Source organism: Hemibagrus wyckioides, linkage group LG26 (genome assembly GCF_019097595.1).
Source record: "Hemibagrus wyckioides isolate EC202008001 linkage group LG26, SWU_Hwy_1.0, whole genome shotgun sequence".
Taxonomy (NCBI): Eukaryota; Metazoa; Chordata; class Actinopteri; order Siluriformes; family Bagridae; genus Hemibagrus; species Hemibagrus wyckioides.
The window spans coordinates 14,378,924-14,401,771 of NC_080735.1; the positions used below are offsets into that span (position 1 = coordinate 14,378,924).

The following is a 22,848-nucleotide window of genomic DNA, read 5'->3' on the forward strand; positions in this document are numbered from 1 at the left end:
GCTTAAAAATATTCCACTTATCTCTTCTGTGTTGGACTGTTTGAGTGGTGATTATAAAGAGCACAGGCTATTTTTACAGGGGTGGGCTGCGGGTGACAGGAAATATTTAATGGAAGTCAGTTAATGAAACTCTGGACCGGATTTAACTGCACGTCTCACTTTCTCTCTCTCTCTCTCTCTCTCTCTCTCTCTCTCTGTGGTTCGCTCTGTTTTTTTTATTTTCGTCCCCCCCTTTTAGAGTAGATTTAGCTGCCTCTGTCTATTTTCTATGGTTTCTCTGTCCATTTGTCCATCCGTATCTGACTTTATCAGCTCGAGTATCAGTCACTTACTCGTTCTTCATTCCACCGCACACCTACTTTATCGCCGTCTATTCTCGGACGTCCTTCACTTTAAAAACCATGTTAAAAATTCTCGCTGTAGCTTTTTGGCCACAGCGCATTTTAAGTACATATAATGCCATACAGGATCCATTTAAACGAGCAGGTGCTCAAAATCTCACCTTCTGCCCGCTATGTGATAAAGGCTGATTAGATTTACGCCCCCCCCCCTCCCCCCACTTAGCTGACCAAAGCATCTTTATCCGATCTCTCCGTCTTGGCAGGAGAGTGAAGCCCGCTGTCACATCCAAGGTGTTTCAAAGATGAAAAACAATCCATCTCTTGCTCCCTCATCCATCTCTCTTCCCCCCTTCCCGCTCTCCTGGCTAAAAAAGCCAGGCATCTGGAGGAATGTGATTAGCCGAATGCCGGCATGGGCCGCTGGAGCACTCAGCGGGAGAAAACCTCACGCCGTGCTGCTGAACTACGGTGCCCCCACAGGGACAATCGGTGCTGAGTTAGCACCGGCCGCACCTCTATGAAATCTGATGGATCTTTTCATAGCGTTTTTTTTTTTTTCCCAGCACAAACTGGAAGCCTGTTTGATCATAAGCAGTCCTCTTCAAACCAAGGTCGTTTCATCGCTCTCTTTCTGTCTCTGCTCAGATTCCTCAGGGTAATGAACTTTCTCGTGCTAAAGTCCGCCGTAGTCAGCATTAGAGCGAAAGACCGCCAGAGAGCGAGCAGACCGAGGAGGAGGATGAGGGACAACGTCTTTGAGGCTAGTCCTCTTTGAGGGAGACGCCTTGATTTCTGATCTTGACACTTTCAGTTCTGCCCCCTGAAGATTCGTTTAAAAAGCAATGACAAAGAGGTCCTGCCTGCTCTGCATTAGCTGCTGAATGGTAAAACGCTTCTCTTTTCTTTCATAAAACAAACCTAATTTTTAAGCGATGCTGCTTCGCTAGCTTAGAAAGTTCTCTGTGGGACCTGTAGGCGGTGGACAACACCTTCACTGCAGTGCGGAGCTTTTTGCTTACCTGACAGACTGACCCCTACTGAGAAAACATGATTTCTTGGGATCTCTGTACAATAGATAATGGTGAAAACACTGACCTGTTCTCCATCGATCTATTGGAACTGGACAGATTGAATCCATTTTCTCAAGGAAAACTATGTGAAAGTTTGGCATATTGTGTATATTGTGCATAGCTAGAAGTAAGTATGCCAAAATATGGCCAAAATTGATACAGAAAAATTGTCAAATGTTTATTTTTAACAATGCTGACAAACAACAAACCGACAGAATATATTAAAAGTTCATTTCAACTGCTAACCTCGCCGAAACCCTAACGCTAAACTTTGTGACTTTTCATATGACTTGAGTTGTTGAGTCTAGCGCAATTTGAAACCAGGATAAAGATGCACTTCAAGTAGTTTCTTCAAGAAAGAAAGCATCCTTCAGTTTGAACCGTTAAAGGATCTCAGCAGACCCCTACACCGGGTATTAATAAATCTAAATAAATGCTCCACTATCTAAAGAAAACCCTTTTTTTCCCCCCTAATAGTGTATGAATGTACAAGCTGTATACGGATGCTGCATTGGGAAGGGGGGGGGTATATACGGTGCAGACGTGCAAATTATTTGTGATCAAAACAAATTATGTGCTAATATTTGCTGTCGTTATTCGCTACAGCTCGTTACACCTCGGCTCTTCTAGCGCGTTGGGTCTAGGTATGATGAGCAGATCGTGGATATTGGTTACAAATGAAACAGCTTCTCAATTACCTGCTTCAGCTCGTCAGCCGGTCATGCCTGACGAGTGTCTGTTTATCACAGAGTGTTCATCTCACTCAGAGAGAGAGAGAGAGAGAAAGAGAGAGAGAGAGAGAGAGAGAGAGCAATGCTGGTTCTCATTAATCTAATGCACTGCGGCCCGTCTCATCATCGTTTACACCTTACTCCGACGTGACTTTTATTATCGCCCCTCTTTTAGTGACGCCTCCGCTAAATGATATTGCTGTCCGAGCATCTCGCGTACGATCTCGGCCATTTCTCAACTTGCGCAAGGCAAACCTTAGGAGTCTCTTCGAACTCGTAAACTCACGAGTCCGCCCGGCCCGCTGCCACCGCTAACACACACAGCACACGGCGGCGTAGACGATCCGGAGGTATCGTGGCGCGATGAGAAATTTGTGCTGACTACTCGCCCTTGCAAAAGTCCTCATTAAGCTAATGAAAGCCTTCAAATGCAGAAACCAAACAAGGGTTCTGGGAGGTTATTACAGAAAATTACACCTCCAGGAGAGCTGGGGAAAAAGGAGGAGGAGGTAGAGCGGAGGGGGAAAAAAAAGCTTGTTCATTAATTCACGCTTCGCAAATCGCTAACTAATTTAGCCCCGCTGCCTTCTCTTTCCCACCCTAATGGATTATTTTCATAGAAATGTGAGCGAGCACATTGATTTTCTTTGTTCTCGGAACACGCGTTCTGAGACCCCATGCATGAGCGCAGAGAAAACACACTGAATTTTAATTTACATTAAAGCACATCAGGGGATCGTTCACAGGTCTGCTCTTCATACTGCTGCTGTGGTGCCTCTGCAGACAATACCAGAATAATCAGGAGAAGAATATAGATAAGTGAGCGAGGCTCAAGCGCACAATCGTGGCTCTCCATCACCTTTACAGTCGTTAGCGCATTATGTATAATTGAATGCAAAAGTTTACACCCCCCTTTGTTTTTGTTTTTTTAAATGAAAAGTTGTAGTTTATCTACAAAATAAATGAAATAGCGGCATGTAAGCATGTAAACATCTATAGAGAATATTTTTGAAGAGCAACGGGAGCAAAAAGTCATTGTTTTGTCTTGATGCTTTTATTTTCCAGATCTGGTCTGAAGAAAATACATCATTTTGGTAGAGTAATAATGGATAAGTCAGGGCTGCATTTCTTGTCATTTTGTCCTAGGGGTGTACAAACTTTCGCACTCTCCAATACGACTCTTCCAGTAAATATAACTGTAGTTGAACTGAATGTGTTAATAACAATATTAAGTCATATTTTATAGTGCAAATGGTTTTGGCTGGTTGATCATCCAGTTACCCAGAATGCACTGCACAAATACATTATACTTATAAACCATCTTAGAATTTTTCAGCTTCCCATACAATTCATCTGAGTTGGAATTTTTGACCGGAACGTCCAGTTTAATTCCAAATTTTGTCCAATTTAGTTTCGTCATAAGCATGGCCAAAAATGTCATAAAGTAATGTAAAATGCCTCACCCTTTTCTGCATGCGTCCTCCTAGAGTCATGACCAGCATCCTGGGTTGCCAGATCTCCCTCTTTTGGTCCCGGGGGTGCGTTGGGAGACAGGCCTAACAGAGCGTGACCCAAGGAAAGGCCATTCTGATGCACAGCTGCAGGTAAAAGAGTGAAAGTAGACAGGAAGTGTGAGGATGTTCCAGGGGGGGGAGAGTAAATCCAACATATTAACATTCTCTACTGATGTATACGATAACGCCATCAAAGAACGGCTGCGGTGTGTCACTTCAACTATCTACTCCAGACATGAAAAACAAAAACGTCACTTTCCCAAGCCTGAGCTAACATGATATTTGAACATCGCTCTGAATTTCCCCTCAAACTTTGACCATAAATTAGTCATCTTAACCCGAATAAAGCGCAGAATCAAATCTTACTGTGGACAACCGCTAAACCAATAAGGAAACCAGACACCTGGGTAGGATGTCTTATAAGTGCTTTAAAGTTGTCCACTTGAAATCTGATAAAAAAAAATAGGATTTAAAGCACAGCTAGACGTGCTGCGCCGTTTTGAGGTCATACTCTCGGATCAGTTACCCAAGATAGAACTTTTATATTAGTGTATTAGTCGAGATGATAAAAGCAGAAAGCTTGACATGTGCTCGTGCAGTTTTATCTCCTAAAGTAAGATCCAGATTCAATGAAAGTGTTCCTTTCAGCAGATTATACCGTATCATCTTATACCTAATGCTAAAAGCCTGGCACACACGCGAGGCTGCGGCGTGTGCCGGAGTCGCCACATTATCATAAAAGCACATATCCCAAGTGCTGTGTGAGTGGACTAGTGTGTAGTGTAGCAGAAATGAGAGTTAAAAATGTATATTTATGACAGATAATAAAATCTCATTCTTGTAATTTGGCTGTTATATGGGTAAAAGAAAAACCAAAGTTCTGTATTAATGTAGCCCCTCATCTGTGTGTAAGCCTGCCTTTCATACACTTGGCTAGAAAAGTTTGGAGTAGGGAAGCCTTCAGCGTTGTTTGAAAAGTGTGTACAGACGTACACGGCCGATCAGACGAGCTCTCGGTGTGAGCAGGAGAACTGGACACGCTGCTGCTCTGCCTGGAGGACGCATGACTCCCTGACCTGCGGCCGTCCTCCAGAGAGGGAGATGGGGATGGACTGTCTCGCACGCGCTCCTGAAACACACATCATCATTTTCCAAAGCTTTATTCACAACTCATGTAATCAGGCTCTAATCATCCTGAAACACTTCTACTGTGGCCGTTCTCGCCTTCTGGATCTGCCTGATTTCATTCTGATCCCCTGCTACAGCTTGGGACTTCTGCCCTTGTCATTAATAAACACTTCCTTTTTTGTTTGTTATGTTTAGGTACAAAACAATCAAACAGCTGAAGTCTGTTCCTGAGATGATGTTCTGACCTTAATGACGGAGGTGGCCACTCGGCTCGAGTCGTTCTGCGCCTGAGCGGTGGCGGCCATGCTGGCGATGGTGCTCAGGTGGTTCATCTGATTCATTGCCATAGTGACCGAAGCAGGGGGCAGGCTTACAGGAATCAGAGGGTGTGACATCATCATGAATGGCAGCTCCAAACCTGCTGAGCATATAAACAAAACATGTAATTGTATTCCAGGCCTCAAGTACTAAAGTCGTGTGCAAACGCTGGAGAAATAGAAACCTATCCTGTAACAACGCATCAATGCTAAAGCTCTCTTTATCTCCAGATCCGATGAAGAAGGAGGTATATGACTGGTTCACATACCCTGTGCACCTGCATGATGAATCTGATTGAATGGACAGTGACGGTAGTTAAAAGTTGCTTGTCAAGGATGATGGATATGATATCCAATGTGCATGCGATGCAAATTTAAAAACAGCCCATTTTATAAAAACATAACCATAATGGGACTTTAATCCCAACATGCAGTTACACCTCCATAAAGAGAAGAGAAAACATTTCCAGTAAACACAACTTAATTATGAAATCTATTTATGCTGAAGGATGTGGTGTTAGGTCTCAGCATGGCGGCGAGTGTTTTCTGTTCCATGCTGCACACCAATTAGCTCCTTCTCGAACCGCTGCAGATGTCTTCATCCATAACCACCCGGTGATAAATTAAAGCAGATGCTATTTGGAGCGCAACACGCCGCGTGACAACAGCAGGAAAAAAGAAAAGTTGATTTTCTCTGATCGTCTCTGATCGCTGGCTGCTTGCTTGTTTAGTTCGCTAATCTAATACTCAGTGTGCCTTAGCTTGTTCACTTCTACAGTGTGTGTGTGTGGTGGTGGAAGTATGGATGTATATGCTCTCTCCTCTTTGTATTGGACAGGTCAGTGCTTGAGGTTGGATTCGGTCATCTGACTGTGGCTGCTGGCCATCCCTTTGAAAGTGTGGGATGAAAAAGGAAGCACATTTTAGCGCGTTTCCTTCAAAAGACCCGGCTGTTTTTCCAGCAGAAGTTAAAACGATCTCTGTAACCGATTCTGGAGACTATGCTCACAGCGAGATGGGAGACATAATAATACACACACATGCACAGATACACACGCACCCATATTCACGGCCACCTGGCAATCTGTTTTTCTGCTTTTGAACCGAAATACCAGCCAAAAGCTCGGCAAAAGGTCAGAGGTGCCCCCTCAACGGCGGAGACTAAACTTGCGTGGGAGAAAACAAAAGGCGACATGCTTTCTCCCAAACCTACCCCCCCTTTCTGACATTTTTACTCAGAGACAGAGGAAAGCAAATGAAGAAAAAGACAAGGGAGGTGGGGGGGCTCTTGATTTTCATGGGACAGATGACACGCAGATCAGTCATGCTGCTCAAGCAGACGAGAAAGCAAGATCAAAGAGGACAAAGTGTGTGTGCGCGGCCGCATGTTTGTCTTCAGGGGGCTGTTATTTGGATGAGCTGATCTCCGGCACATGCCAAAAGCACTTGCAAGCTGTTCCTTCATTTTGTTTTTTTGGCCCGTAACTAACTGCTGCCTCCACGTTAAAGGTTAAATTAATCCACAATGGACAAAAGAAATGTGCTCTTTAAACACTTGCTGGGCTCGTGACGCTGATTCAGGGGCGTGTCCGGGTTCTTTAGACACAAGGTATATATATATTTACAAAGAAAAAATACCTCATTTGTTTTTTTGGGCACATGACTTCACAGTTCTTACTGCATGAAATATTGCAAGAAATGATGACGTATCCCTGAATAGCAGAAAAGTAAAAATGATTGAGAATGGGTTGGCTCATGTGAGAGACGGCCACGCCCCCTGGCCTGCTTTTACTGATTTTTCTTCCTCAGTATCCAAAGATGTAAAGCAACATAAACAGGAATGAACACATCCCAACCTCAGCACTAAGTGGCTGGGGAACACTAAAACCCTCATGTCTTCTAGAAAGTCACCTCTGGATCGATGCCAAATGCACACACACACACACACACACACACAGAACTCCACGTCATCTCCAGGGCCCAAAGCCCCTGCTACAGCTGCAAAGTGAATGACAACGCAGCCTTCTAATGTCTGAAGGCCCCGTTTTCTGCAACACATGGCACCCAATATTGCTAGCTGAGGAGCTTTCAATCTCTATTTACCTAAAACAAAAGAGCCCCGAGAGTTTAGAAATCAGAGACACCCCCGCCTCGACCGCGATGGCTCCCATTGTGCAACCCGGCGCTGGAGCTATTATGGGAGCGTAAATGATTTCGACAGGAAGTTGCGATTTGTATAAATATTTAGCGTCGAATATGAGGGGGGGGAAAAAAGAGAGGGAGAAGCAAAACAAACGGAACGGCGAGGAGAGAAAACAAAGGAAGTCTAATGACAGAGCGGGACCGGAGCCAGGCTGAGCACGGCTGGCTAAATCCAAACACAAAAGGGATCTTGGAGCTGATTTGGGCACAAACTGTCGCAATAACAGTGCGCGCAAAACAATGAGGCAACAAAAACACCTGGAGGGAAATCAAACAGGAGGAAATAAAGCACAATGAATAAAATTCGCTTGCTGCCAAGTTGAATTGTGAGGTCTGTGGATAGAGTTCGCGTTTGCGCTTACTGAGTGTGCAGGCGCTTTTTTCGCCCCCAAACTTCTACCCCTGACTTCTACCTTCTACCTCATTATCTCTAGATTCGAAATGGCATTGTCGGTGAATCTAGGGGTGGGGATCGAAATGAGCTCACTTTGTGATGTCACTAAACAATATGCAAATGATTAGGAACTTTTCGCCAAATACGCTGAGTTAGAAAGTTGCAGCTAATTTTGTTTGGGTTACTGTCAAGATGAGACGTGCTTCATGATGCCAAGAGCCATGTGCTCGTGTTTTGGTTTCCACCCTACTGTCCTGTCATCGGTTTCTTCCTCTGTTACACTCACCTGTTCTTCGTTGTGTTTTATTGGGATCTCCATGAACATGTAAATTTATACTTAAGGGAATAAGCAGATGTGTTTATCCAGAGCAACTGGCAGAAGAGTCTCTATCAAGGAATACATCCTGATAGTGGTTCACAGACTGATAATAATAACATCAGGCTCAAAACTCTTATTGGGATGAAATATAGTAAGAAAAACAACTAAGCTAAAATTGCCCATTCTGAAAGCCATTTTCAGAACAAAGATCTGATGATGTCTGCGAAGGTTGGGGGGTGTGGCTATTTATAGGGGCTGAGTTAACTCTTAATAGCTCTTCTTACAGGACCATCTGAGCTGACATTTGGTGTGCTGCTAATCTGTAACTGGATAAACTGAATTAATACAAAATCAGCCAATCAGCTTTTAGCAGGAATTTTACACAGAGAGAGAGAGCTATTGAGCTATTGTCACTGAACTTAATAATGGTCAAGAACTGGCCACTTGAGGCACTATTTCTGTGGAGGTCCGTGAGATCACTGCTATATTTACTAACATTGTGTCAGATGGTTTGCTCTGTCAGCTCCTACATGCTTTAATGCTACAAACAACTACATAATATTAAAACCACCTGTCCAATATGGTGCTGCCAGAACAGCTCTGACCCATGTACCCTGTCGGTAGCTAGTTTACATGCAGTTAACTAGTTGAGCATTTTCAGTGAGCGTATTAGTGCATGTTTATGAATTTCTAAAACGGGGGTTTTCTCAGGATTGAAACCCATTCGAAACAATTAATGTTTTTCTGCATGATCTGATTGGATCTGTTCAAATTTCACGACAGAAGCTAAGCCTCCAAGCAAACATCTCAGTGCGCATTCGCATGCTTTCCTTCATTCCGCTGGAGGATATCGTCAAGGAGTCGCTGGTGCAGCAGATTGTACGCGGCCACCAGTGACTTCTCATAAAAATACCACCACATGTCATTTTCCTCCTGCCAGTAAAGCCAAAAAAAAAAAAAAAACCCCTCTCTCTTCCACACGAAAATCCAAAGCCTTCAGAGAGAAGACAACCTGGTGATTAGGGCATGTGTAAGCGGGTGATAAGATGTGATCGCAACTTAATGACTTCCATCCTGCATGAGGGAGAGGAAAACAGACAGACAGACAGCAAACACAAAGCGCCACAAAAGTTAAAGCATCCAACAATACAAACACGCCAAGCGCACATTAGCTGCCCTTCAGACACGCCGTCATCATCCCGACTCCCCACATGTCCATTCAACACAAGCAGCAAAGCAAATCCTTGAGGTTCGCTACTAATACCCCTTAAAAAGAAGCTAAAAACCTGTCCCAGCCTGACGAGCCTTAGAAAACACACATGGACTTCCCAGACGAAGGTGTGTCTGCCCGTAAGTGCCTGTTGGGAAGGTGTTTAGTCTGAGAGTTTAGTAAAGGGGGCTTTGTAGTGGTCGGACGCACACCAGAGCCATTTCCACGTCCCCCACAGTAAAGCGCAGGGATTTATGGAAAACCAGGAGCCCTGTGTTGTGTGTTTTTCCCCCTAAGCTGCAATTAATGATGCCTTGGTGTGTTTAATGTCGAGTTAGCCTTATGGAAATAATCACGGTACATGAAGCGACGGCTTGGGGGGGGGGATGGGGGGGTGTTAGAAGTGAAGAAAATAACAAAGGGGGTTGTGTAACTCGGGTGGATTGTGTTGTTTTGGAGTTTTGCTTGTTGTGTGGGACAGAGAAGCCACCAGGTGAGAGCGGAATTTTTTGTGAGGAATTTTTTGTGGGTTAAACTCGTCAATTTTTGGTATTGTAAGTATCTTATTACTTATTATTTATCTCTACAATACACCACTCTACACCACTCAACCCTGTAGAGTCAAAGCCTCGTATCTGCATGATCACAGTGCATTTCCAAAACAGCATGCAAAATCATTGAGTGTTTTAAGGGAAGAATTGTTTGGTGGAAGGTAAGACGGGATTGAAAAGCTGTAAAAAAAAGAAAAAAGAAAAAAAAGGGCGGATAAATAAATAAATAAATAAATAGAATAGAATAAATAAACAGTGAGAATAAATTTAGAATAAATAAATAAATAAATAAATACATATATATAAATATATATAAATAAAAAAAGAAATAAATACACATAAATAAATAAAAAAAGAAATATACAAATAAATAAATAAATGAATAAATACACACATATATAAAAAAAATACATGTGTAAATAAAAAAATAAATACACACATAAATAAATAAATAAATAAATAAATAAACAAATACACACACAAATAAATAAATAAAAGAAAATTAAAAAACAAATACATGCATAAATAAATAAATAAATAAATAAATAAATAAATAGATACACATGCAAATAAATAAATAAAAAATAAATAAATAAATAAATAAATAAATAAATAAATAAATAAATAAATAGTGTGGTTAGATGTGCTGATGTGATATCCAATCAAATCAGCTCTCATTTCCTTTCAAATACTGAGTGTGGATAAAAATAACTCCACTTCATTTGACTAAAATCTCATTTTGGCCTCCACAAGGTCTCAGGACACAGTAATGCCGATGCCAGTTTGGATCAGGGTGTGTTTAAAAATACCGCTACATTAAATGATTTTAGATTCCCTATTTCTCTGTTGCTCTGCGTACGTCCCTGCAGAAAATAGCAACTGAATTAAAAATGGGGGGAAAATAATCAATGGCACCAAAGTTAGGTGAGTGAGGTGAGTGATGCTGTACGGAAATGTTAATGTACAGCGATGAGGAAATCTAGAATAGTTTTTTTTTCCATTAATATTAGTAAAGGAGATATGCTCAAATATGCTGTTAAAAAAATCAATATAGTATAATTTACTTTTTTTTTTATAGTGGAAACACATTCGGTGAAAATGAAAGAGACCTAACAAATTAGGAGGTTTTAATGAATAGCGTTCAATATATGCACCACTACTGCACTGTTGTATAGCATTTTAAAGAATTACTGAGCATTTCTGACCTTATCTCTATCCAACACATCTGTAGCATAGGTGTGATCACAACAGACAAGAATTTCCACACCTTTTCCTCTACTGACAAAAACTGTGAAAATCTGTTTAGTGAAGTTTAATTATAGTGGAAGTCTAAGAGCAGTTGTTAAACTGTAATGTCATTCCAGGATGCTCTTCTTCTTCTTCTTCTTCTTCTTCTTCTTCTTCTTCTATCGGCTTTTCCCTTCAGGGGTGGCCACAGCGACTCATCTCTCTCCACCTATCCCTATATTCTGCATCTTCAACACTAGCTTCATATCCTATCATTTATTCCATCCATATACCTCCTCTTTGGCCTTCCTCTTTGCCTCCTGCCTGGCAGCTCCATGTCCAACATTCTCCTGCCGATATATTCACTCTCCCTCCTCTGAACATGTCCAAACCATCATTCTAGTATGCTTTTAACGTACAGTATAAAAGCTTCCTCTCTCCTTAAGGACAAATGATATGGATTCACTGCAAAGTATTATACAGACTTAAAAATTCATAATAAATTATAAATTCAAGAAATTGTGAGTTCGCAAAGTTCAACAGCTGCCCCATACGATTTAAGTAAAAGTTTTCCTAATGATGGGAGACTAAACACAAACAGGTGAGAGCAAACCAAATACCAAGACTGCAAAGGGGGCGGAGCCATGACCAAATATGGAAATGAACCCGGAGTATTCCTTTAATGTATGGTTATGTATGGTTTTCCATCCATAATCATAATTTTGGTAGACAAAAAAAATGTTTAGATATTTTTTATTGGTACGAATATGCAACAGATTAGAAATATTATATGTTTAGAAAATAATTATGTGGAAGTAAAAAAAAAAGTGTCAGTGTGTGATAAAGCGCTTCTGTGTCATATCAGATCTGTTTGTTTGGGCTGAGCAACATGCTCTCAAACACACACACACACACACACACACACTTTCTTTTGAAGCTGCCACACACAGTCATCGAGAGTTGGCGTAGCTGAGCAGCTGCTCCTGATTACTCATGTTTACAATGAACATCGGGCATCTGCCGAGTGCAACCTTGTAGACACGCGCGCACACACACACACACACACACACACACACACACACACACTGTGATTCACACTTTAGAGCAACTTACAGAAACTCGGTCTGTCCTCATCACAATGGTGTGTACTTGCCGGATATACTTCACTAAAACCCTGCTACTGGTACCTCAACGATACACTTTAATGATGTGTATAAGGGTCAGTAAGCACTTTTGTCCAAGCAGGAATCAATACGTATACATTATACAGTGTGTTCCATTGTGTATAATGTTTTATGTGCATTACTCGTTTTACGCTGTCATGAAAAAAAATAATAATAAAATCTCGTTTTTCTTGTCCTGCAATCCACAGAAACACTCACCAGTTTCCAGTCGATACTGTATCTCTGTCCTTCCTGTTCTAATAGTTGCTTAGAAAGTGTCTAAACACACACATTTCCTCTCATACAGGCACACACACTCATCATACTGCTGCTCTAATTATAACCAGCCATTCACACAGTGTATTAGTGTCTTTGCACATTGAGGCGCTCTCCTGGCGCGGACCTTTTCGTTAAAGGTCAGCATGTTCTTGTGCCTCAGATTCATCATGACAGCCTCAGACCTACTCATTCTAATGCAGAGAAGATCCAGTCTATATTCAGATTATTAACACACCCATGCAGTCGAAGTAAATACGTCCGCCTTCCATGAAAAAGGCTGTTTCATGAAAATAAATGGAACCAAGTGAACTTGCTATTCATTCCTGTTATACTCTATTCGACAAAAGAGGTTTCTCAGTGGTTTGTGGTATAGTTAAAAGTTCCTCACTTTCTAGCAGGGTTCTACTTGGAACCTTGATCTGAACAAGAAAACTTTTCACTCCTATTAAAAAGGCTCTTTTACTCAGTATTTGGTTTCATTCCTTGGTACTTTGGTTTGACCCTAGCTTTAAAAAAAAAAAAAAGTGTTCTAGGGTTCTACAGACAAAGCCTATATAACGACAAGCCAAAGAACCCAGAAGCCTAGATTCGACACTCCTGATATGACATTCGAGTGTCTAGACTGACCCTGAAGGCTAAATCTCGCATGTTCAAGTGTTCATCTGGGGGAACTCTCATCTGTTCCATGTAGAACCTACTATCCATCCATCCATTTTCTATACCCACCTTATTCCTAATTAGGGTCACAGGGATCTGCTGGAGTCTATCCCAGCACACATTGGGCAAAAGTCAGGGGTACACCCTGGACAGGTCGCCAGTCCATCGTAAGGCCTAGAACCTACTACAGATCCATTTAAAGAACCTTTAAAGAACCCTTTTTTCTGAGAAAACACAAATTTGCTGAATGAATGAATTGTTTCTTTTTAAAATCACATTGAAGACACAATATATCAAAACAGCTCAAGTTTTTGGGAAGTACAAAATAATGATATGATTATAAATAAATAAATAATAAATTGTACAGCTTTAATAGGAATTTCAGCCTCTCTGTTGCTTGAGTCCAAACCCTTCAGCATGTAAATGCATCACGCTGTTAGAGGTAAACATCTCCAACTCCTTATTGCCCATAAAATGTTACGATTTACCCATAAAGCTCAGTCCAGTTCAGAGGTTATCTACGTCCTACGCCTCCTGCTCCTCGGAGAGCATCATCATCACATGCACTCCACTTTTCTGCTGATTCTCAGCTGGTTGGACAGGATTTAATAGAGAAAGAGAAGAAGTGGGGTTTGGGGAGCGCCCAGGCTGTTCAACTTCATTAAGCGTTCATCTATTATCAGCTGATTTTCCCCATTATCCCAGCGTCCTGTAGGAATCCTATTTCTCCCTCCATCAAATCCCATTATAAATTTTAAGGAACGTTACGCTTATCTGTCACCTGAAGCCCACGAGAGAGAAGACACTAGTGGGTGTGTGTGAAGGGCTAAGACCCTGGAGACATCACACCTCAATCCAGACCAACTTAATTCCTTGTCTTTGCTTCTCACCACTTTACTTTTCTTCTTCTCACCTTTTATATACTACTCACTGTTTTATTTACTCTTGTTCCTTCTTCATCTACAAAGCTTTAGATGAAACGTTTACATTTAGGACGCCCTTATCAAGAAGTTCAGAAATCCACAGTTCTAGAGAAGGTTGTAGACATAAGAAGCCCACTGATGTTGGGAACTACATAGAATTTTTTAGGGTTTTCCTCAAACGGACCAAGTATAGATTTTTTCCCCCCAAGTACACTGAAGTCCAGAACAAGCATTGTTAATTGTTAACGACCCATATGACAGATACACTATATTGTCAAAAGTTTTGGGACGTCTGCCTTTACATGCACATGAATGTAATATGGAGTTGTTCTGCCCTTTGCAGCTATAAAAGCTTCAACTCTTCTGGGAAGGCTTTCTACAAGGTTCAGGAGTGTCTTTATGGGAATTTTTGACCATTCCTCTAGAACGCATTTATGAGGTCAGGCACTGATGTTGGACGAGAAAGCCTGGCTCACAGTCTCCGCTCTAATTCATCCCAAAGGTGTTCTATCAGGTTGAGGTCAAAACTCTGTGAAGTTCCTCCACACCAAACTCACTCATCCATGTCTTTATGGACCTTGCTTCGTGTTGGAACAGGAATAGGTCATCTCCAAACTGTTCCCCCAAAGTTTGGAGCATGAAATTGTCCAAAATGTCTTGTTATGTTGAAGCATTAAGAGTTCCTTTCATGGGAACTAAGGAGCCGAGCCCAACCCCTGAAAATCAACACCTGAATTCAATGATTTGGAGGGGTGTCCCAAAACTTTTGGCAATATAGCGTAGCTATGATAGTGAGCACTTGTATTTCAGCAGATAAGATTCTTTGGCAGTGATCAAGGTTTGTGAGTTCTCTGGAGTCTAAACTTATTAAGTGTGAGTAGTGAGGATTTTATACAGATATTTTGTGTTTCTGGTATGCAGATCTCAAACGTACCTAATACTTAATCCTTGTTTTATTTTTCAGGCCTAAAGTCAACTACTTGGTTTTAAAGGCGGTGGTCTGCATGCTATTGAAAAAAACCCACCTTGAGAAAACAGACCCAGAGTAAAATAGTTTTGAGATGTCTGCAACTCTTTCGAACCTGACTCTGAATACCCTTAATTCCCAGTGTAAATATTGACGTACATTTTACACTTAAGCCTAAATAACTGAAGCCTAATCTGGACTAGGTCATTCCAGGGTCGTTCCAAATCTTGTATCTTGAACAGCAAGAAAGATTGATTCCTCTTTATGGTGATATCAGTCGATACAGTTAAAAAATGTTCTGTCTATGTCCTTATCCATATGTATTGTCAAGAAGCAGTGTACCAGTGGCAATCGTTTGTCACATCACAATAGTTGGGCTTACTTTCTTTGGCATTCCTTTGAATTAAGGGGGACCTCTGGTTCAAGGACCTCTTAAGGATTCCCCCTGCATGGCTCCTGCTAGAGCTCATCCAGGCATGTGCCACTTAACGGAGACCCTGGGGTAGCCCCCCAGGAACCGCTACAGGGACTACATCCCATAATTGGCTTGGGAACATCTGGGGATCCTCCTGGAGCAGCTGGAATTTGTTAATGGAGAACGGTAAGTCTGATCTTTTCAGCTTGGTCCATTGCCAATAGGATGGTAGACGAGCAAATGAATAAATCAACCCTTGCACTTGTTTACATGAGTGTCAGTATTTGTGCAATCATCTTAAACAAATGACAATGATGTCCATTCCATATAGCTATTACTCTTTAACCCTACAGAGGGGGACACTTCACCAAAGGTACGGAATGAAGCACTTCAGAATGGACTATCTCAGGATTAAGACCACCAAAGAGCAAGTGTAGGAAGCAAGGCTTAAAGCCTGACAGATGATAGATGTCTTTTTCACTTGCATGTCTCTTTTGATAAAAGCTTCTGCCAAGAAATAAACACTAAGTGTTAGGTTTATCACTGTTTTCCTTCAGTATATCAGTCCAACTCGGTGCTGTTATCAATGCTGAAACCCAGCTGTCTGTTTAGCATCTTCCACAATCGGGTAAGAGGGACACTTCCTTGCTACATTCCTCAGTGACAGGACAGCTTGAAAATGTCCAGAGTCTTCCACTTCCTGCTCAGAGGGCACAGCTGTTCAAGGGATCTCTATTTAACCAAGGATGAGCTCACATCCTGGCAATCAAGGCTGCTAAAAACAGGGCACCAATCATATCTGGAGCACTGCCAGAGTTCCACTGTGAAGTCATTTATTGCAAGTGCAGGATGTATTATAAAACAGTCCATCACTTGTTCTGTTACTTAATGCAGGTAAATAATTAAGGGTGCATTTCGTCAATTAACAATAGCTTTCAAGCTATTAACAATAGCGCTTTCTCTCCAACGTTCCTCAATCGATCCCGAGCTTGGCTTACGCTTTGTTTTTTTCATATTCACCCAATGCCTGTAGGGGTTTCATCCAGGTCCTCCCAAATCCCAAAAACACTCCAGTTGGCTATGCTAGGTTGTGCAAATGTGTATGCATGGTGTCTCATCCAGGGTCTATTCCCACATTGTTCCCAATATTCCTGGGACAGGCCTTGCATCCATGACATTCCGAACCAGTATAAAATAAAAAATAAGGTTCTGAAAATAAATGAAATGAAAGAAATCTTCTTTAATGACCTTTTACCCTCCATTAGATTGGGAAATTATATTCAGTATTCAGTCATCAGTTCATACTCAGTGTATTCTATCTGTCCCTGCATGGCTGGGAATGTATGGAAAATCACGCTAACAATCAGTATTCTTTCACTTCTTTTTTCTGGAGATAGCATCTTGTTTAGAGTGTAAATGCCGGGAAGGCCCCAGAATATACAAACACAGGAAACAGAAGAGTTACTAAAAGATCTGTGTTGTTTAGCAAATTGTATTTTTGCTAAGCCATGAAATATTGAGTTTTGGGCACTTTGTTTGTTGTTTATTTTTAAAGCTTAGTAAAATTATTAGCAATGCCTGCAAAGATCCCAAACAGTCAGGATGAAGGTTTTTACAGATGTACACTAATCTGACAGACTATCTGACTTGCTGGCTAGCATTAGCCACAACAATTTGATTCAATTTGTTAGCTTACTCTTGAAGAGACCCTCGAGACAGATAAGTAATTATTTTATAAAAAAACATCAACACTGGGATAAAAAAAATAATTCATCGTCGTGAGAATTTATTATTTATTATTATTTATTATTTAAATTTATTATTTATTATTTATTATTATTTATTATCCGTGACTGGATTTGTGTTCCGTGTACATTGTCAACCTTAATATATAAAATAAAATCATTTTGTCCCACATAGGTAAACAAGTACCTAAAAATAACACAAAACTCAGCAACCAAAACAAGAAGGACTCGAAGACTCGGAAAGGAAGAAATTGCTATTCTGTTCCACTCATCCCTCTTATACACGTCTCGCTTTTCTCTATTAGTACTCTGGGCGAGGACTCGGCACTCAAGGTTACCCTCACTTTAAACCGCCGAAGATAAAAAGCGCCATCCTCATTAGCATCTATAGGTAAAACCTGGCTAATCTTATTCACACTTATCCTTCTCGCTGTGACATCTTGGCCCCGTTCTTCTATTCTTTCTCCCGCTAAAGATTATGACCTCATTTCCTGAGCATTTTCTCCCTTAAATCTGCTTACGAATCATAAAATAAGAGACGTTTCAAAGTGTCTCTTAGATCCATCTTTTCTTTTCTTTTTTTTCCCCTCCTCTGGTGTAATTGAACACGATAATAGACGCTGCCAGAGAGGTGCATGAATCTCCATAATAATAGTGATTCCTAGGAAGACTTATGTTCTTTTTCAAACTGTTTTGTTTTTCTATATAGCCGCGACATCTGTTTAAAGGATCAGGCCGGCTTTAGGAGAGGAAGCCGTATTTTTTGATAAAGGATGTTATATTTAGCTGCTACACAAGGCTGCTATATTTCCTTTTTTAAGCCGAGGCAGGATAAAATGGGGATGATGCAAAATTCTTCTGGTCCTTATTTAGCCAAGAAGTCAGGGGTTAACGGCAGGATATCTTATGGGATCTTAATAAAAACAGAACAATAATAATAATAATAATAAGGAATTCAGGAATGTATTCGGGACTGTTTAAACATGGAGTATTTTCAGACATACCGTTCGCAGCAGCACCGACTGATTTAGATTGATCAGATTTAGTCTGTACTTTAAAAACAACAGTCGGAGAATGTTTACACATGCAAAAAAATGAAACGCATGGATGTGTTTGGAAAGTTTTGTGAGACTCACCCATGCCTGAGTTGAGGTCTCCGTTCTCAGGGTCTGCGCCATGGTTGTTAGTAGCGTGGTAACTGTTCAAAACCTCCAGTTTAATCTTCTTCTTCATGGCCTCGGCCAAAGTAGCAGCTGTCAGACCTGTACCGCATGCACAGAGAGAGAGAGAGAGAGAGAGAGAGAGAGAGAGAGAGAGAGAGGAATTTGAGTTGAAGAAAAAGTGAAACAGACAGCACAAGTTAAACTTCTCACATTACTACATTGCTATATAAGTTCAAAGTACAAGGGTGGACAAGTGATAAATGCATAGCAAGACCACCGGCTAAGTAAAAGCTCCTGTGATCTGTCCACTCCCATGAGCTGATCGTCTATCACAGAAAGTGCTAGCTAAGAGCTGATGCACTAACATGTGACAAGACAGTTAGCTAGATGTAATAAAGCAAACACACAAAGTATATAAATCTCTATGGTGGGAAAGACTGTATAACCATAGCCCTTATCTTCTCTTGACAAAGTTTCTAATCAAGCACATTATATTTACAAGCTTGACGAAAAGTCACCAAGTTGTTGGTTAACATTAAGCATTGGTTGGGATGAATTACAGCGGAGACTGCGAGCCAGGCCTTCTCTGCCTGACCTCACAAATGCGCTTCTAGTGGAACGGTCAAAAATTCCCATGAACACACCCCTAAACCTTGTGGAAAGCCTTCCCAGAAGAGTTGAAGCTGTTATAGCTGCAAAGGGCAGGACAACTCCATATTACTGTACATTCATGTGCATGTAAAGGCAGACGTCCCAAAACTTTTGGCAACGTAGTGTATGTATAAAGATACAAAGAGTGTAACTAAGCAATCTTTCTGGAAAGCTATAAACTGTTGATATTATGACTTACAAATCTGTAGCCTGTAGGAAAGTGACTACTTTTCATATATATATGTACTAGCAAACTGCAAATACTAGCTTAAAGATAGCCGTTACTATGGTTATATTCCAACAGGAAAACGTATGAGCATGAGAAAGACTGACCACTGGCTCTTTGCATCTGCTTTATGAATTTCTCTCTCAAGACATGGTGTTAACTCTCAGTAGTTTGTTTCATGAACTTTGTGTTTGGGGGAGAGTAGGACAAGACAGTGATATGATGCTAATCTGGGCCTAAATGAATTATGATACTAACTACACACACACACACACATATATACAGTCAGTGTGGAGACCTAACACTCTAATAGTGTGCACAGTAATTAAGAGTGTGTGATACGGGGCATGCTGCTCTGGTTCTGCTCACACCTGAAGAATTGTGATATATCATATAACTGATTATCCTCATCCACCCAATCATTCTTAATGTCACTGACACAAAAGCAGTTCTCGGAGCAGACTGCGAATGCTTGGAGGGCCAGTCGTTTGACAGCACTAGTAGATATTAATAGACTAGTCACTTTGGCATTTTAATTTGACATTGTCCACTTCTCCTGTCACTCAGCTCCGTGGAACTGCTTTTCTCTTCATTACATGAAACACTGACAGTATGAAAAATGAATTAGTTCCTTTTTCACACAGATGACGTTTCATCTGGGGGTTTTTTTATCGTAAAGTACGACTTTTTTACATAGACCTTGTATAATGTATGGGGCAAAAGTTTGTGATCCTTGATGGTTTTCATATCAGATTCACATCCCATCAGAAAAGTGGGAATGATGGGTTCAACAACCGGAAAAGCATTACCATTTCAAAATAACAATAAGTACAGAACGTCACCTCACAGTTAAACAAAGTCATGACCCAAAAATTTTGTCAGTGGGAAAACAGAAAACTTGGCCTTATACACAGACCAGGCATAACATTATGACCACCTGCCTAATATTGTGTTGGTCCCCATTTTGCTGCCAGAACAGCCCTGACCCATCATGCACTGACACCTTTCTATCAGAACCAGCATTAACTTCTTCAGCAGTTTGAGCAACAGTAGCTTGTCTGTTAGATCGGATCACATGGTCCAGCCTTCACTCCCCACGTGCATCAATGAGCCTTGGCTGCCCATGACCCTGTCTCCGGTTCACCACTGTTGGATCACTTTTGATAGATAATGACCACTGCAGACCGGGATCACCCCACAGGAGCTGCAGTTTTGGAGATGCTCTGATCCATTCGTCTAGCCATCACAATCTGGTCCTTGTCAATCTCACTCAAATCCTTACACTTGTCCATTTTTCCTGCTTCTAACACATCAACTTTGACGACAAAATGTTGACTTGCTGCCTAATATATCCCACCCACTAACAGGTGCCATGATGAGGAGATCATCAGTCTTATTCACTTCACCTCTCAGTGCTCATAATGTTATGGCTGATCGGTGTATATAACTTGTGTGATGTGAGGAAAAGTTTGAATCTTGCTTCTACATTATTATTATTTTTATCATTATTATTATACATGTAATGTAGCTTTTTTACGACTATGCTAATAATTTAGCCTGAGATCACTGTGTGAGTTTGGCTAGAGTTTAGTGGTTTTGTCTGCCATGTGTTTTTCTGTACAGTTGTTGAAGGAGAACCGATACAACCAGGCTAAAACCCTGTAGTATAACATGGAAACTGTTGTACTATCAGATAAAACCTGGTCTGACAGAAATAATCCTAAACTCTCAAGAAAACGTTAAGTTGGAGTTTCACCAAATTGGTAACTTCCCATAACAATTTCCTGATCTGAGTTCATGTAATTGCAGAGGTACGGTATAATCCCTACAATCGTGCATTCCTTTGATTAACGCAAAATGTCTTACATACGTGTGACTTCACTGTATAAACAGCACTAGCTGAGGATAAATATAATCTGGGAAATATGGTCCCGTCAAATAAAAGTATATTTGGCCAAAACTTTCCCAAACACTCCGGAGAACTTAATTTCACACACTCAGACCAGCCTAAACTGCAGTCCTGCTACTTTTAGCTACCTGGCATTTAGACAAACTGAAACTGTCTACAATTTATGTGCAAGTTAAAAGGAGACACCGTATGTGTGTGTGTGTGTGTGTGTGTTTTTTCTCAGTCGCTCTCCAAATGCTTTCACAAAATGTCAAGATCAGAGCATGAAAGCCAAGGCCCCCATTCAGCCAGCAGAGAGAACGATATCAAAGCGTTCTTCTTTCTCCCTCTTTGAGCCTCTCAAAGGAAAAAAAACTGTCCTCTTTCCATCTTCCTCTCTCTGTTTTTTCCCTCCCTCCGTCCCCCAGAGGCTTTTGAGTTCCCATCTCCATAGTTGACATTGATAGTGTGACCTCTGTTGAAGATAAAAGAAAACTTGAGGCTGCCTGCATTAGAGATCCCACCCCCTCAACACACCTTTCTTTGGCTCGCTCTCTCTCTCTCTCGCTCTGTCTCTCTCTCTCACCTGCTCTTTCCAAACGAGTACAAATGTATGGGCCTCTCTTTCTAGGACTCTCTTTGAGGAGTGGCAGGAAAAGAGCATATTCACAGACACACTCACACACACACACACACTCACACACTCACACATACACAAAGGCAAGGGCAGCTCAGATGTCGTAGCAGATGAGTGTTTAGCTTCACAGACGCGCCAGGAGGGAAAGGTGGCGGTTTATACTGTAAAGTTCTGCTGTACTTCAGCAGACTTGAGCTAGTTCAAGAATAAAGTTAATACAGAATAAAAAATACACACACATAAAAATAAATAAATAAATTTAAAAAACCCAGACAACCCCAGTACGATGCACGGGTTAGAGCACTTAGCGTGCAGTTTAATGTTTTCTGTACTAAAACACCTCATTTAACTCAACGACTTAATTATCACATGGTAGGTAATTTTAATCAAGGCATGCTAGCAACATGAGATCAGAAAGTGTAACATCTTGGTCCTGGAGGACTGCCTTTGGGAAACACAGTGAAAAGGGGAAATGAAGGAAGGTCTTAATTGGACTCTATCTTGGATTTCTTCACTGAGTGCATTCATTAGGTGTGTGCAGATATTACATTTTTATACAACAATAATTGCCTAGCTGTCAAGTCTGACCCCATTCTGTCCCAAATCACCCGCCATACGATTCGTATATATATATATCGTGATTTATCCCTATTTGCAAACCACTTTCCTTATATGGTCAACGTTTCCTAGTAGTACCTGTTACTCAGTTTATATGTAAACAGTTGGTCTGTATCTGTATAATGTACTTTGCTGACATGCTATGTCTATAAACTGTCCTGCTTCAGTCCTAGTCTTCTCCTTGATTTTGATGCTTTTCAGGGTTTCCTCCAAATTCTCTGGTTCCCGCCTCCCTTCAAAAAAAAAAAAAAAACCCAAACAAGCCAGTAGCTGGACTGGTGGAAATAATCTGCCCCTAGGTGTGAATGAGTGTGTGAATGAGTGTGTGTGATGTCTTGCAATGGACTGGCATCCATCCAGGATGTAATTCCTGCCGCTTGCGTCCGTCCTCGGACACCCGCATCATTTCACTGTGGTTCGGGAAAGTTTTCATAACACCGTAAATAAATGTCTGTGATTGTCAGTAGTAGCTCCATATAGAGGTACAGGTTCTGTCTGATAGGCTTGTGACG

General features: G+C 41.2%; 1 protein-coding gene across 5 annotated transcripts in view; it reads right to left on the reverse strand.

Annotated features, from left to right (window-relative positions):
- The window catches only part of dachc (dachshund c), a 64,381-nt gene that overhangs the window by 13,154 nt on the left and 28,379 nt on the right, over positions 1–22,848 (reverse strand). Inside the window, exons 3-6 of one of the 5 annotated variants that reach the window (XM_058381005.1) lie at positions 18,290–18,415; positions 5,030–5,205; positions 4,584–4,785; positions 3,606–3,740 (exon numbers count right to left, since the gene is read on the reverse strand). In XM_058381005.1, coding sequence (XP_058236988.1) covers positions 3,606–3,740; positions 4,584–4,785; positions 5,030–5,205; positions 18,290–18,415 — 639 coding nt within the window. Of the gene's footprint in view, positions 1–3,605; positions 3,741–4,574; positions 4,786–5,029; positions 5,206–18,289; positions 18,416–22,848 lie in introns of all 5 variants that reach the window. The other 4 variants (XM_058381003.1, XM_058381004.1, XM_058381006.1 and 1 more) reach the window with 4 other exon arrangements.